At 30.7% G+C, this 16,507-nt stretch overlaps 1 protein-coding gene across 3 annotated transcripts in view; it reads right to left on the bottom strand.

The window, feature by feature from the left end:
• Nucleotides 1-334: 334 nt before the first annotated feature.
• Nucleotides 335-16,507, bottom strand: part of LOC127738433 (NACHT domain- and WD repeat-containing protein 1-like) — a 42,804-nt gene continuing 26,631 nt past the window's right edge. For all 3 annotated transcript variants that reach the window (XM_052249675.1, XM_052249677.1, XM_052249676.1), the window contains 15 exons: nt 15,618-15,764; nt 14,671-14,890; nt 13,596-13,752; nt 12,892-13,060; nt 12,080-12,439; nt 11,454-11,687; nt 10,159-10,432; nt 8,739-8,868; nt 6,906-7,074; nt 6,411-6,529; nt 5,218-5,452; nt 4,122-4,280; nt 3,477-3,640; nt 2,449-2,590; nt 335-1,990 (listed from right to left, as the gene is read on the bottom strand). In XM_052249675.1, coding sequence (XP_052105635.1) covers nt 1,869-1,990; nt 2,449-2,590; nt 3,477-3,640; nt 4,122-4,280; nt 5,218-5,452; nt 6,411-6,529; nt 6,906-7,074; nt 8,739-8,868; nt 10,159-10,432; nt 11,454-11,687; nt 12,080-12,439; nt 12,892-13,060; nt 13,596-13,752; nt 14,671-14,890; nt 15,618-15,764 — 2,801 coding nt within the window. In that variant the 3' untranslated portion in view covers nt 335-1,868. The remainder of the gene's footprint in view (nt 1,991-2,448; nt 2,591-3,476; nt 3,641-4,121; nt 4,281-5,217; nt 5,453-6,410; nt 6,530-6,905; nt 7,075-8,738; nt 8,869-10,158; nt 10,433-11,453; nt 11,688-12,079; nt 12,440-12,891; nt 13,061-13,595; nt 13,753-14,670; nt 14,891-15,617; nt 15,765-16,507) is intronic.

Genomic DNA, 16,507 nt, shown 5'->3' with positions numbered 1-16,507 from the left:
AGATCTATATGACTGCATGCCATTGATTGCTTTTAAATTTAGCACTAGTAATTGTTATTCCATGACCAAACTGTCAGATTTGGAAAAAGTGCAAAGTATTATGAATTTGACTTTGTGTGTTCAGCAGTTTCCTTGGATGGAGTTATCTGGTTAAGTTGCTAATGCAAATAATGATTTGGTGACCACTTACAAAGTCAAAGATTTTAATTGTGTTTGGTTAATGGGTAACCACATGGCATCTATGTTACACCATAGATCCATATAGGAAATCGCACAAACTTAACGAAACAAATGTGGACTGAACTTGGCCAAAAGATTAGAAATGGACCAAAAATACCTGCAAAAAGTTTTATTGAAAAAGTACAAAGTAACATAAAAGAAATAACAGACAATAAATTTTCTATAAATAACAAATTCAAATACAACTTGACAAATACCCAAATTTTTGTCAACTATATCTATAGATATATATAAATAACAATATTTTACAGTTATTATAAATGGACAGCATGAAAAAGTATCACAGTTATCTGTTGGATAAATTGTTGATTAAAATGCAATTAATCATATTTTACACATAACACTGTGTACATGGAATAACATTTAGATACCACTCACTGAAGTGTTTTTGTTAACAATAAAATACACAACTATGGTGTCCCATTTACCTTAAAATGTGAATTATGATACAAATGCAGGAAAATTTAACTACATTTTGAAATAGTTTGACTTGTGTGTGCAGTAATGCCAATTATTTATATCCTGATGTCTTTTGTTTTTTGTTTTAATTTAGTGAAATATCATCCACAAAAATTAAACCCCCAACAAAATTTTAATCTACAATGAATTTTACTTTCACCTACTGAAATACACAAAATTAATCCCTATGAAATTGAATTTAGAGAGAAAAACAGGAAATCTAAAGCCAAAGAAAATGAATGTTTCTACAGTATTTCACACTCTGAGGTAAATAGTCTATCAAATTTCAGTCTTGTGTAAAGAACCTACTGAAAGGTTCCAGTTTTGAACATTTCTATACATTATAAAAATTAGTAATGCACCATATTGCACAAACAAAATGTCTTGTAAAATTGATTAAATGATTCTTATATATAAATATTTACAAAATAAATTTTGTAAAGTTCATAAACATCAATGTCCAATTCTGTTTATACTTATTCAGATAATACAATGTATATGGACCAGCCCTATTCAGCTCAAGCTTTCCACATCTTTCAGTTGAGGTCACTCTTATGATTAGTACAACTTTTGTTAATTCAACAATAGAAATGTTATATACAAGCATATGTCACTTGTATTAATTTGAATTGACGGGATTAATTTCACATAAATTTTAATTATCAGATGTTTTATTATGGACAAATCAAACTAGAATATGTATCCATACACTATCACATTTCCATGTTCATTTAACTGTGGCATGTATTCAAAAAGTTAACATCATAATGTAGTAACTCTCAAATTGAAGTGACCACAACTTCATGGTCAACTACCTTAATCAAAACCTTTGTCCTGATTGGACGGATGAACAGACATAAATATAAATATATAGAAATTTTTACTTTTTAGTTTTATTTGAATTCGTGGTTTACCTATACCTAAGAAATTCACCCAAAATTGGTATCCCACAAAAAATAATAAAACCACAGTACTTGACTTCTAGAATTTTACTCATTGTTGTTTTACACAAAAGTGCAAATGCTTGAAACATATAAAAGATATAATTTCCAATTCCCAAAGATGATTATATCTGACTATAACTGAAGATTTTATAATATATATACTGTACATGACTCAAAAATAAATAAAAAAATGCAAGGAATAATTCATGTTTCAAAAGAGAATTTCTAATATTCTAAATCACTGCATTCTTCTTCACTATCCTCTTGTTCTTCAGGGTCAGTATCTGGGTCATCAGGTTCAACTTCCATGTCTCCATCAGTTTCAATCTCAAGTTGTATATTATAATCTAAAACAATTTAAATATACAAATGTTTTTTTCTATAATTTAATAATCAATTTCAAACAACCCCATATTGATAATCAAAGTGATCAAATCACTGATGAAAAGATTGGATGAAGTGTGTACATAATTATAAATCATATTTTAATATTTTAGTAATGCACAGACTTTACACATTTCAAAGGATGCAATTCAGTTTACAGAACCTACTATCAAAGTATGAAGTAATCATGTTCACACAAAGACATAAAAAAACAGGATAAAAAGATGTCTGGCTGGCTCACATTTTTTTTTTGAAACCCTGTTTTACACTACTGGGCAATATGGCACAATGTCCAAGGGAGATAATATTACTAAGAATTTTACTCAATATTTAGATAATGTAGAGTCCTATAAGATAATTACAGGGAAAACTAAGTCAGTATAGTAACTTGAAACATACATTATTTAAAATTTGGCCTTACTTTTCCTTTGTATTTTAGGATAATCCTTTAAAGCTTTGGCAGCATTTCCTTGTCCATGTAAACTCCAGTGTACAATGTTCACAGGATTATCTGTTGATGTTATAAATGTTTCATTGTCTCCACAAAAATTAAGCTTCCCAAGCTGAAAAGAAACAGTTGACAACGAAATGAATTATTAACTCCTATTAACAAACATTTAATTTAGATTTTTTTTTCAATTTTAAAACAACACAAAGAAGTGTGAGTTAGTGACATTTTGATATAAAGCTTTTCCTGAATACAATTATAATAGAAGCCAATAATCAAATGTAGTGGTGGATTTTAATTTTTGTACAGAATTTTTGATATACAACCATAAAAAATTCAAACTTTTGACTAATAATTAGCATTAAGCAACATTTGTTATAATTTCTTATATAAATAAAGTAAAATGTGCAAAATTTGAGTGAAACAGTAACATGTATACAGTGATTATCTTGATGTAAAGATTACACTTCAAAGAATGTTTAATGTCTGTATTATAAATAAGACAAGTAGTTGAATACAACTATCTGCATACAATATAAGTTCAAGTTTTTCAGATGACTTTTTAAGCAATTACAATAATCCAAAAAGCACAATTGGTATAATTGAACCATGATCAAGTGCCCTTTTTATTTAAGTGTGCAAGTAATTGGAAATATTTGAAATGTACTCTTCTGACAACTACTGTAAGTTCAGAAATTATTGCGTTCATTTTATTATTGTGATTTTTGAAGAATAGACAAAATTGCGAGATTAATTATTGCAATTTCAGGAAAATTTATACAAATATATGCATCAGGTATCAGAATGTGACTGCTTATTAATGCAATAATCATCAAGTTGCATTATTCGCATTAATAAAATCCTCAATAATTTCAGAATTAACAGTAATCATAAGCTATATCTTGTTTGAGTGCATTATTAAACATCAGAATTTAATATATATACCTATAGGACTAGATAAGTTTCATAAGAAAAAAATTATAATAAACTTTCTAACTTACAGTTGTGTCAAATTTAAATGATGAAAGGCACTTAAAGTTATTCCTGTCCCAGAGTTTGATGACTTCTTCATCCATAAATCCATAAGACAAGAAGTAAGGTCCATCATATGGTACTGTTAACATGGCCTGTCTACTGTGCCCTGTTAATCTATTCACCAATTTTCCTGAAGAAACATAAACATTTGTCCTTAATGTAAACTGAAAATATCTTTTAAGTTCAAAGGCCTACTTGGGAAATAGCTATTTTATGACACAATATGGCACTAAATTAGGTATGCAGTTGTATAATGGGTAAGTTGTGTTTGAGAGATAAATATATTTCACAAATATCAAATGCACTAAGGACAGCGGTTTTAATTGCATCTGAAATAACAACTAACATCTGATAAGTATCAGATACTTATGATATTCTCCAGAAACCTTATTACACATTTAATCTAAATTTCTCGCCCTTATCACATATAATGCAGCTTTAAATATTGACCTATCCAGCGGCTAACTTCTACCACTAAGTACTTAGTAATAACAAAAAAACGGGAGCCAACACAAAAAATGTAAAACCCATGGCCATTATTGTTGATTTGTAATCTGAAAATTAACCTTATTTAACATTTATAATCACTGTAAACTTAAGTAAAGTCTTACCACTTTCAATATCCCATATTCTAATGATATAATCATCATGGGCAGACACAACTTTCTCATCGTCCAGGAACTGCACCTCATCTAATGCTACCGATAAAGGACTTTCTATCCTTTTATATTTCATATGGTAAACTGAATCCACCAACTGAAGTGACTTCTCTTATAAAAAGAAAACAAATATTTAATGATTTTTAGGTCTGTATTTACATCTTTCTTTATCAAAAGCTTCTTTTACAAAGAAAAAGGTAGATATGGGTTCAAATTGTCCCCAGAATCAAATAGAATGCAAAACTACTCCAAATTGACAGATAAAATTTTGAATATATGTACTTCAATATAACAAACCCTTTAAAATATAAAACATTTCTTGTTAAGATTTTTTTTTTAATTAGACTACAGTATGTAGGGTGTCAGACTACAGTATGTAGGGCGTCCTATAGTTGTTTACATCCACATCTATTGGAGTCTGGTGGATAGTTGTCTCAAAGGTAATAAATAATACACAATCTCGATCCTTATTTTTATACTAACAGTCATCCATAAATGCCAATACATGTATGTACAGTCAAAATAGAAAATAAATTGAAATGCAAGGTACTGCTCACTAATAATACCCATTCTTTAAGTTTTCAGTAAACAGGGAGTTGATGAGTAGTGAATGTGAAGAAGCATCAAACAGTATAGCATGCTAGTTCACAATAAGATAGATTCCAAATTACAGAAAGCCTTGATTTGTTGTTTTCTGAGAAAAATGTGACAAAAATTTAGTACCGGGGAATATGTTCATTTTGTGCAAGAATAAATAAGTATTTGGTAGACAGGAAGTTGACGAGTGACAAATTTAAAATGCCTAATACAGTATAGCAATTACTCACATGAAGCATGAAATATCATGAGTATTGAGAGTTCTAACAATGTTGGACTAATGGACATTAGCATTTCCAAATCTTAATTTGCATTAGAACCATAATATTTTCAATTTATTTTTTAATATGTTGTCCTAAGTTTGCATCTACACTTTATTCTTCAGTTTCCTTATTTCTAAGTTCTTCTACTTTCAATTTGTACTTTTAAGTGTCCACAACAAACTAACTACCTGTTTGAACGTTCCAGAGAAAGCCAATAGGTTCACTTTCCCATTCCTCGGTTGAAACAATCTTGCATGCAGAGAGAACAACATGATTGCCATTAGGACATACTGCAGCTACATATGATAGTACTTCCATTTTCAGATCTTTTGGTGTGACAGTAGAAGTTCTACCATTTACTGTATCAAATATAATAAAACTTTCATCTGCTTTGGCCACAATAGTACTTCCACTTTTATTGGTCTGAAAGAGAAGTAAAAGCATATCAATATTACATGTTAAAATAAAAGAAGAATGTGTCCATGGAACACAGATGCCCCTGCTTGTAAATATGCAAGAGTCAATGTTCTAATTCATAATATTGACGTTTTGTTTTCTTTAAAACTTAATGACATTTGTTTCTGTATGTAGAGATTGCTTGGGTGTTTAGTCATTAGAGATTGCTTGGGTGTTTAGTCATTAGAGATTGCTTGGGTGTTTGAGTGCGCTCATTACAAACAGTAATGGGTTAACTCAAGAACAGTGTAAGTATGCCACCCAAATTTGAACTTAATCTGTGGGGTAGTAAGCATTGTGAATTACTTTCATAACATTTGGTTGAGTCAAAGTAAAGTTAGAGTGAGGAAACGATAAATTTGCCAATTTTTCCATTTATAAAGGGACATAACTCAAGAACAATGAAAGTGACGGCACCCAAATTCCATTATGCACAAGTTTCATAATATTTAGTTGAGGCAAACTAAAGTTAGAAAACTGAAACTATTTTCGGGATATACAGACAGACAAGGGTACACCTTAATGCCCACCCTACTCAGGATAATGATTTTTTCTCTGAAAATGTCCTTATTCCTAAAGCTGGAGTTATGAAGGTGGCAATATCACATACTACCAAAGAGGTCATAAATCCTTAATTCTTTGTCAGTTGTAGATTAATGTGCTCTTGGTTTTAATCGCTTTTCTAATGTCTGATACTGAAAGCCAACTTATTTTCATGGATGTTTTTTTTGTGTTTTAAGCCCTTTCTAGCCCAATTTACGATGATTTATTTTTCATAATTTTCTAAAAAATTTTATGCTTTAATATAAGAAAAGAGCCTAGTCTGACACATTTGAGAAGATCTACATGTGAGTTATTTTTTTTCCTCCTTATTCCCAAAAAATAAATCGCTTGTGAAAATTTGTTGGGTTACAATAATACTTACAAAGAAGTTATCGATTCTGTGGTCTTTGTCAGCTGGTGATTTATGTATTTTAATCACTTTGCCAGTTGTGGTACTATACACCTTGATATTCCTTCTTCCTCTTGATACACATATAAACTCTGAAACAATATTTTTATACAATTAATTTGTGGCAACTATTTTGATTTGACAATGTCATTTACTTTGAGGGACTTAAATCCACCTTATTTTCTACCATAATGCTCTTCACAATCACACATGATGTTGTCTTACCCCTGTTAATCTAAAATTTAATTTTCACACAATTTCACAACTGCTTTAAAATAAGAATATGAGACATGATAATCTTGACTTAATTTAATTCTGGCTTACACCAATTATTGATTTTACAGTTGCAACTATCTGTTATAACTGAACTCTAAATGAAATTTATCTGCTCAGATATTGCAGTGCACTTTAATACCTGTGCATCTTATTGCAACCATATCACAAAAGCATTAAGTATTGTACTCTAACCTTTTCCATCATTTGTCATTTTATATAGTTTACATCTGTCACAGACTCTGCCTTGGAATACAGTTTTAATTGTCATTGTTTGTAAATCAATGGTCTTTGGCTTCAGACTCATTGGTAGTACAAGTACAGTGTTGTCATCTATAACTTCAAGTAGATGTGAACCTTCATCCTGTTCATAAAAAAAAACAAATGTCAAATCATCAACAATGAACAAAAATATTAGTTTCTTTTCTTCTTTTGTTTTCAAATTCATATATAATGCATTGTACAGACAGTTTAAACAATTCAACATATTTAGTTGTGTCTGTTACAAAAATGACTGAGTTATACATATGCCAATTCTACTATTTTAACTGATACATGTGTCAATTCTACTATTTTAACTGATAGATATGCCAATTCTACTATTTTAACTGATACATATGCCAATTGTACTATTTTAACTGATACCTGTGCTAATTCTACTATTTTAATTGAAACATGTGTCAATTGTACTATTTTAACTGATACAGGTGTCAATACTACTATTTTAACTGATACATGTGTCAATTCTACAAGTTTAATTGATACATGTGTCAATTCTACTATTTTAACTGATAGTATACATGTGCCAATTGTACTATTTTAACTTATAACAACAACAATACTTTAAGAGGGTTACACAGTTAGCTATATAACTAATCTTCCCTGATGCCCTCATCATAGAAAAGCATAAACAAAAATGCAAACATATACATGGCATACATTAGTATAAAAGTCAAGTATGATGATAATGTTCAATACAACTTGATTAAAATGTTATGAAAAAATAAACATGATGAAATAATCAGTATTCAATATTTTTTTCAACAGGTTGATTTCAGTAAATGATCTGTTATTTTGTATTTGAAAGAATTAACATTTGTAATATTTCTTAACGCTACCTGTATTGGCAAATTATTCCACAAGAATGGTCCAGAATACATAAAAGATTTTCTTGAACAATTCTATTTTTGGTTTAGGGAGTATGAGGTTCCCTTGAACAGCATTTCTCAATGGGTATGGATGATACCTGTGCCAATTCTACTATTTTAACTAATACATGTGTCAATTCTACTATTTTAACTTAAACATAATTATGTCAATTGTACTATTTTAACTGATACATGTGTCAATTCTACCATTTTAACTGATACACATGTCAATTCTACTATTTTAACTGATACCTGTGCCGATTTTACTATTCTAACTGATAAATTTTCACAAAAAATAGACGTAAAAGTTCTTGTACAAGACTTTTTGTTTCATCTCTTTTAGTGTACTTTTACAAATTTGAAGGGTATACACAGGGTAAAATACTCTAAATGCATGGGAAGAATACTGTCATATCTTAAGTTTGAAGTACCGGTGCCTTATTTTCAGTCTAAACATTGGACAACACAAGTGTCATATTACCTGAAATGAATAACTCTATATATCATTTAAATTCTAAAACATCCCCATATTTTCAAAACTATATTGATCTGTTTTGAAAAGTAATTTCTGAGAGATCTAATGCAATGAAATTACATGCACTGAAAGATCAAAGTTGATTACATTTGTATGTTGTTAACAATTTAGTTCCAAATTATTCTATGACTCAAATTCTATCCGTTAAGTATTTATAGGACTGTCAGGAGACAGAAAAACCAACTGGATTTTTTCTCATTTTTTCACATTAAAATAGAATAATTTTATGTTCGTCCTGGTGCATATTTTAAAATTCCATTATTTTTAGAAACAAATCCTTGTCCAAAAAAATTGGTCTGAGGTCTACTAGAAATAAGAGTTTACTGAAAAATAAAGTGATCTTACCAGTTCTGTTGACTGCACAATAGATTTTTCTACAAGGTCATACACATACATGTAGTAATCCTCAGTCTGTGTAGAATCTGGGTTTCCAATCACAACTACATGTCTTAAGTTTGGTAGGGGTTTAAATTGCCTGAAATTACAAATATATTTATCCATAACAGACCAGGTTTCGAACCCTAACAACTACTACACATAATAATATATCATTAGTAGTTAGAAGTGTATTATGATAAAACAACAATTGGAAGAATTTTTGGGCCTTAATATCCATGGTGTAGGATGTTCTGGCACAGGCATAACCAAAATAACACTATATAAAGGTTGTGTGTCAGAAGAGAGCTATTCTGGATTAACCTTCATCAGGAATGCTCAAACCAACTATGTATGTAAGAAGCTATCTAATTAAAAGGGACCATAAAATTTGATTTGATTTTGATTTTTGGTGTTTTAACGCCACTATTAAGAACCGATTTGGGGCTATTTCATGGCGGCCAGTTTTTATTGGTGGAGGAAGCCGGAGAAAACCACAGACCTTCGATAGGAAAACTGACAATCCTAGTCAATTAAGATTGGAGTCGAGTGCACCCGCATGAGCGGGGTTCGAACTCAAAACCTCAGTGTTGACTGGCTAGTGATTACAGTAGTAACTACCACTCGGCCACCGAGGCCCCTTGTGTGTCAGAAGAGAGCTATTCTAGGTTAACCTTCAACAGGAATGCTCAAACCAAAGTTAGAAAGCCAACTATATATGTGAGAAGCTATATAATTAAAAGGGACCATAAAAGGATAGCCAAATCCATCCAAGGTCAGCTTTGCCTGAAGGAGTTATAACCTAAGTTTTCTAAAATTCTACATCTATCAACAGAGAATTTAAGACAGGTATGTTATAAATTTTCCTTGTCCTGCTTTTATGCAGTATTTCCAGAAATCATAGTTATTCATTTCACATGTTATCTGCTGATCATCAATCACATTAATAAATCTATTCAATAAGATGATGAGAATCTACAGTATTTGTCTGATGCTCTCTCCCTTAATTCTATGGCCTTTCTTTTTTAATTGTCCTTAAAAGCATACTGCATCTTTGTTCTTACTTTTCTAGGATATAAAAACAGAGGCAAAAGATACCAAAGGGACATTCAAAACGTCATGGCAAAAAAAATACTAAAAAGAAGAAGAGACAAACAATTCCACAAAACAATAAATAGAAAACTAAAGACTGAGCAACACAAAACCAAACAAATACTGGAGGCAATCTCAGGTGCTCCAAATGGGTAAGCAGATCCTTCAACACATGTGACAACTGTCCTGTTACACCTATCAAATATGTTGATTAGTAAAATCAAGTGATTGACAGATTGGTAATAGACTCTAGTTCTCACACTAAGATCAAATTCATAAACCAATGGTTTTAACTTACACAATACGATGGTTCTGTAAAGGTTTATCTTTATCACTGGCTTTGTTAGTTTCGGACATATCCCACAATCTCACTATAGGATCCTGGGTAATTGTTACTGCTCTGTCATCAGAGTAAATATATACGTCAGTGATCGAATCAGGATGGCTCCGGAATTTCCTTGTTTCCGTCTCTTCTTTCAGATTAATCATTATGACCTCTCTGTAGCAAGGGAAATACAAATATTTGCCATCTCTTGTCACATGGAAATTACTTATCTCTTCATATGGCTCATCTGTTTATTGAAAAAATTAGGAAATATTTAACTATAAAACTAGGTCAGGCATAAGAATAAAAGGAGTATGGCAAGGGCCCTATTTCAAAATGTAAAGTTTCCAAGCTAATGCATAAACATGTGAGAAATTGAATTAGAAAGATTTTTTGGAACTTTTCTTTTTAAGTGTTGACACTACAGTCTAAATCGGCCAAAAATGAAAGATTAAGGCGAAAGTGGACAAATCTTCTGAATTTCAACAACATTTTGGTCTAGGAAATGATAAAACATTATATTTAGTATCTTCTAAACAGCAACTTCAGTTCAAACCATGAAATATGTGACTGTTTAAAGTAAATGGTATTTTATAGTAGCAGTAATAAGATAACCCAATCAGAGATCTTCTTTCATAAAATATCTTGTGACTCATGCTGATCATTATGATACTGTTTTTGTCTCCAAACCGTTGTACAAGAATGCAATGCTTGCAAGTATTCAATATGATGCCATTCATGTTTAATTTGTAAATTCATTGAGTATTAAAACCTGTGTTGTAAAAAAGTTATTTCAAAATAGTATTTTTGATTACATGTACTGCAAAATAGTAGTTTTGATTACATGTACTGCAATCAAGTAAATATGCTTAAATTTATCGCGATTGTATTTTTCCTTTGATCTTTTTTTAGTGATAATTTTTCATATCATGATTCTCGCTTGAGATAGAAAAATCTTGTCAGAAACTAAGGGCGCATGTGATATTGTCAATGTAATCATCAAGGACATCACAGGCAAAATAGCGATAAACAGATTAACAATGGCCTTTCAAACTCGAGGATGTTTCTTGGCCACATCTCATCTCAGGGCTGTCGCCCTTCGATGAGGTTGTAGCTGAGAAACACCCTCTCGTTTGAAAAACCATCAATAATCTATAAATAACAAAAGACAAAATTTGTAAAGTCACATACATAAATATCTTAATTATTCATCTTTAACTTAATGGGAAATGAATACAATCTCTCTAGAAATCAATGACAAATCATACCTCTAGTTTTAATCTGCTTTAAGATTTTCAGTGTTTTTATGTCATGTAGTCTAATAGTTGATTCCAGGAACGAGGCACAGATGACTGTTTTTTGGCTTGGTGTGATGACTATGGCATCAACCGTGTACGATTCTGTGGTCTCACGTTTACTGGAAGACAATTCTTTGGTAGTGATATTGATTACATAGAATTCATCCTCTGTGGCATTAGTTAATGCTACATAATTTGATGTGGCTGAAATACAAAAAAGAAGTTGCACACATAGTCGTGCTAAGCATACCCCAACTTATAAAAGTATCAGCAAAGTTGGTATCTGACACATCAAAAAAGGGCATATTGCAAGTACATTACAACTCATAAATGTCACGCTGCAGACCAAATTTGAAGTCTTTCTGTTCAGTAGTTCCTGATTAAAGTGTGACAAATATATTTTTTTCAAAAGACTAGAGTTGTTAATACCTCATTATCCCTGTTTGAAGAATAAACCATGATGTTCAGATTTTATTCAATTTTAATTTGTTTTAGTTTTCCATACTTCATTAACTATTTCATCTTCATCTTCAAAATATATTTACTTTTTTTCAATGTACACAATTACACAGAATAAAATATTCCTACAAACATACCTGAAGTACAAGACCTTATGTCAAACAAATTTTCTTCTGTTTTATCAAATGAAACTTTCTCCCTCAGCTTCCCATCAGCAGTGTTATAGAAAGTGCAATCCCTGAATATGAATGTTCCAAATATTGACTTGTCTGGTCCAAAAACACAAAGCTGACACATGTTTGGAATTTGCACTTTTTCCCGTGTGTTATTAGCAATATTGATGATTACTACTTGACCACGGTAATGAATGAGTACTTTTTTATACTTGTCAGCGAAATAAGCTTTCTCCGGATCTGTAGGTAAGTTGTCATACTCTTTCTGAAGTTTGCCCTCCTTTAAAGACCATGTTCTGATAACATCATCTCCAAACTGTCCACCTGTAACAAACATTCATTCAGCATGAAGACTGGTTATCAGGTGAAACAAAATCCAATTTCATCTACATCTATTTATTGCTAACTAAGAAAACAGAAAGCTATACTTGATCAATGAAAATATTGTTGAATTTTTTTTTTTAATTTTTTTTTTATTACCTTAGATAGGTCGATTCGCCACATAAGACGAGGCCAAGAATTTTCTGAAAAAAAATATTGTCTTATCCACCGAAAATTACAGTACATATAAGTTATGATGTACTGTGGATTCATTGTTATTTGTTGGATACAAAATTTTGTGGTTTTTGTGGGTACAGGTGAACCACCAATTAAAATGTTCAACGAATTACAAATTTTCTATCAGGTTGTATGCAGATTTTGGCAAAACAACAACATCACACATCCACGAAAAGGCACAAAAATAAATATTCAATTTAGTTTGGGACTGAACTTACATGTGACTGCCGTACTACCATTAGCAGTTACATCCAGACTTTTAACTACAGATGTATGTCCTGTCATAGTATGGATCAATTCTCCACCAGGCTTTAAAAGGACTTCATCACTACTGGCCAAATAAGGGATATCACTCTGTCTGCACTGCTCAATGAAACCACTGACAATCTACAAAATGTAAACAGATAATTAATTCATATCCATTTGTATACACTGATCAAAGAAACTTCTGAAAAAAAAAATATAACTAGTCCAAAGACTATTAATTTATACATAAATCTTATAAAATAAAGAGACTTAAGATATTGTTTTGTCTAAATGGAAATCAAGAGGCTTGCATATCTTATTCAAATGTTGGTATTCACTTTATATAATGTATAAACAAAGGGAGATGTAAGGTACATGTCAATTAAGCAGTCACCCAACAACATAATAAAAGAAAAACAATATTTTAAGATATTATCATTTCAGTTTCGATTTATATTTTGAAAATATTTGGTAAAACCTTTTCATAAAGAAAGGTATTCTAGCATCAAGATTAAGTCAGGTGTGTGGTTTTAATAATGTAAATAAACCAAAAATGTACATTCTGGAAAAACACTTAGGAAAGGTTATGGTTTATGCAGGATCCAGCATTAAGAAATCACTTATCTTAATTGTCATGTATACGAAGCATCTGAGTAATAATCATGTGCAAACTTACTTTTTCTTTTGACAATCTGTCAATCATGTGTGGAGCCAGTTGATAAGGATCATATGAAAGGGCATATTCAGACAATTTAAAGGCATCTGTAATCCAAGATATCTCCTTGTCATTTTCAAAAGTATTCCTGGCAAGATTCAGATCTCTGAACACATTCCTGAAATATTTTGTATGCTAACTGACTATGAATTCAACTAATGCTTTTAATATCATAGTATTTACACATCTCTTTCATAGAGGAACTTTTTTCCTGGATGATAACCTATGAAGGGAATCAGTATAAATAATCTTTATTCAATGTTAAAATATCAATTAATTCATGGTTATATATTACCCAGTATATCATAAAATTATTGTCTCATGTGCATCCATCACAAATTCTTTTTTCAGAATAAATAATTTTGTGACACTTGTCCTTGTATGCAATATCTAATTTTATTTCATACTTGGGATATGTTAATATAAATAAGAAGATATGGTATGATTGATAATGAGACAAAGACATGAACAATTACAGGTCACCGTAAGACCTTCAACAATGATCAAAACCCAAACAGTATAGTAAACTATAAATGGCCCTGTGATGATAAAAGGACAAAATGACAGTTTAAATCTTAAACAAATTCACGAAACGGCAGATGAAGCATAATTTAAATGTATTATACATTTTCCATTCAGCTTTCTGCTTGTCAAATACCTATTCAATCTAGTTGTATGATAAATGTTCAAAGAAGATATATTTTGAGTAAAAAAAAGACAAATAGAGAAAATAGTAACGATCCCAAGTTTTACATTAATTAATTGAAAGGAAGAATACAAGAAGATAATTGCCTGTTTATTCATTGCAAAGGAAATAAAACCGTTCCCCGGAATCAGTACCTGTTCATTTGGGTATTTCTAGTTTTGCAAAATCAATTGTCCCCACTTTAAATTTAAAGTCCTCATTAAATGAACTACAGGGAACAATAGCTATTATATTTATTCAATGGGACAGTTCATGTTGCAAAAGTTTAAATACCCAAATGAACAGCTACTATATGGGGAAAGGTTTCATTTTCTTCGCAATAGTACTTACCTGTATGTCATTGCTATAAGCTTGGTCTGTAAAAATTTAAAGTTACACAGACATTCAGATTTCGCTTTTTCCAGTTGTCCTGCTTTTATCCTATGGTAAGGTAAGTGCCCTAGTTTCCTATAGTTGTAGGAATCTTTAAATTTATAAGGCTGAGCTGTAACAAGTCTATCCTCTATACCTTTTGTTTTATTTTTTGTATTTTCAAATGGCTTCTTGTTCCCTGAAATGAAATATAACATAGTCATCAGGAAATTCATGCCTTAATTCTGTAAAGTAATATGACAATTCATATACAAACAAAATCATATACATTTTGTAATTCATTAGTGCAAAATAATTGCATTCACCATCATCAATGATAATTTTGGGGCACTTCAAACATATGAATATGTGCAACTTGTGAATACACAAACAATATAATTTATTTCATCCACAACTAAGATTCACGATTTAATAAGTTGCTCTTTAATTGAATTTCAAAGATATTTTATTCATTCTTCAGGATATTTTAACTTATTCTTTTTTATTTCAATTGCAAAAAATGAATTAAAGTTTCACTAAAAAGTAGAAAAACTTTATTTATAAATCCTCAAAAAATTATTTAACTGAAAAGGAACCTATTACTGAGAAAGGATAACCCCCTGCCTGTAATATCATTAGAATATTGAAGTAAGTATTTGATTATCTCCCTTTAACATGTTTCACCAAGATTTTAATTCTTAATGCACATCCTTATTTGGTGTTCTTCAACTGTTTCTAGTTGCATAAATATCCATCTAGCCTTCTAGGAGGAGTAGTTCTGACAAGACACATGGATAGAACGAACTACTAACATATGGACAGGGTGATTCCCTTAAACCCCTAAAAACTTTATTTTCAGGGTATAATAAGAAATATTGAGATTAAATTTCATTTAAGATATTTAAAATATTGCTATTGAACTTTACCATTGGACCATGTTCCTGCAAAAAAATCAGCTAGAGCAGAATGTAATAATGACTGTTTCCCTTTAGTACAATATCTATCCTGGGCAGCCTCAATAAACTGTCGATGATACCAGTATATCACTCTTACACCATCTGCACCTCTGTCCACTGAAATATAGGATAACTTGTATAATCATTTTTTGAAAGCTCACTATGGAAATAGATTTTTAACATAATCACATATCACCAAAAAATACTGTGGATTCACTTATTTTCGTGGATACCAATTTTCGTGGATTGATGAATACTTGTATTTTCTTGGACATTTAATTTCGTGGTTTTGCCCAAGTATGCATACAACCTTATGGAAAATTTGTAATTTGTTGAACATTTAAATTCGTGGTTCACCTGTACCCACGAAAATTGGTATCCAACGAATAATAACGAATCCACAGTAGTGAGTAATTATTGTAAACCAATTCTTTGATAAAAATCTTTTTTTCATTTATTGTCCTTTCTAGTGATTTCCCAGAAAATTATTTTAGTGATATTTTTTCTTTGCACTAAGTTTTATGTAATAGAAGAATAAGATTGACATATTCCCATAATTTTTTGGATTACAAAAATCGCACAAATAAATCATTCTGCAAAAATTATTTGGGTTTACCAGATGTCAGATAGACATCAACCCAATGACACCAAAAATCAAAACATATGTTTGTAATCAGAACTATTATGGCATCAATGGTATTGTCATGGAAGCCTATAATTTCTAGGATTTTGTACTTCAATGAATAACAAAGAATTACTTGAATAGTTGAACCATTTCACAAGACTGTGTTGATACAAATGAGATTGACAAGGTTCAATGAAATAATACACTTAATATAGTTAGGTAATAAATTATTAAA

The sequence above is a fragment of the Mytilus californianus genome, unplaced genomic scaffold, assembly GCF_021869535.1.
Source record: "Mytilus californianus isolate M0D057914Y unplaced genomic scaffold, xbMytCali1.0.p SCAF_4, whole genome shotgun sequence".
In the NCBI taxonomy this organism is placed as follows: Eukaryota; Metazoa; Mollusca; class Bivalvia; order Mytilida; family Mytilidae; genus Mytilus; species Mytilus californianus.
Note: the sequence above shows the minus strand (reverse complement) of the source record. Positions and strands in the feature narration are given on the sequence as shown.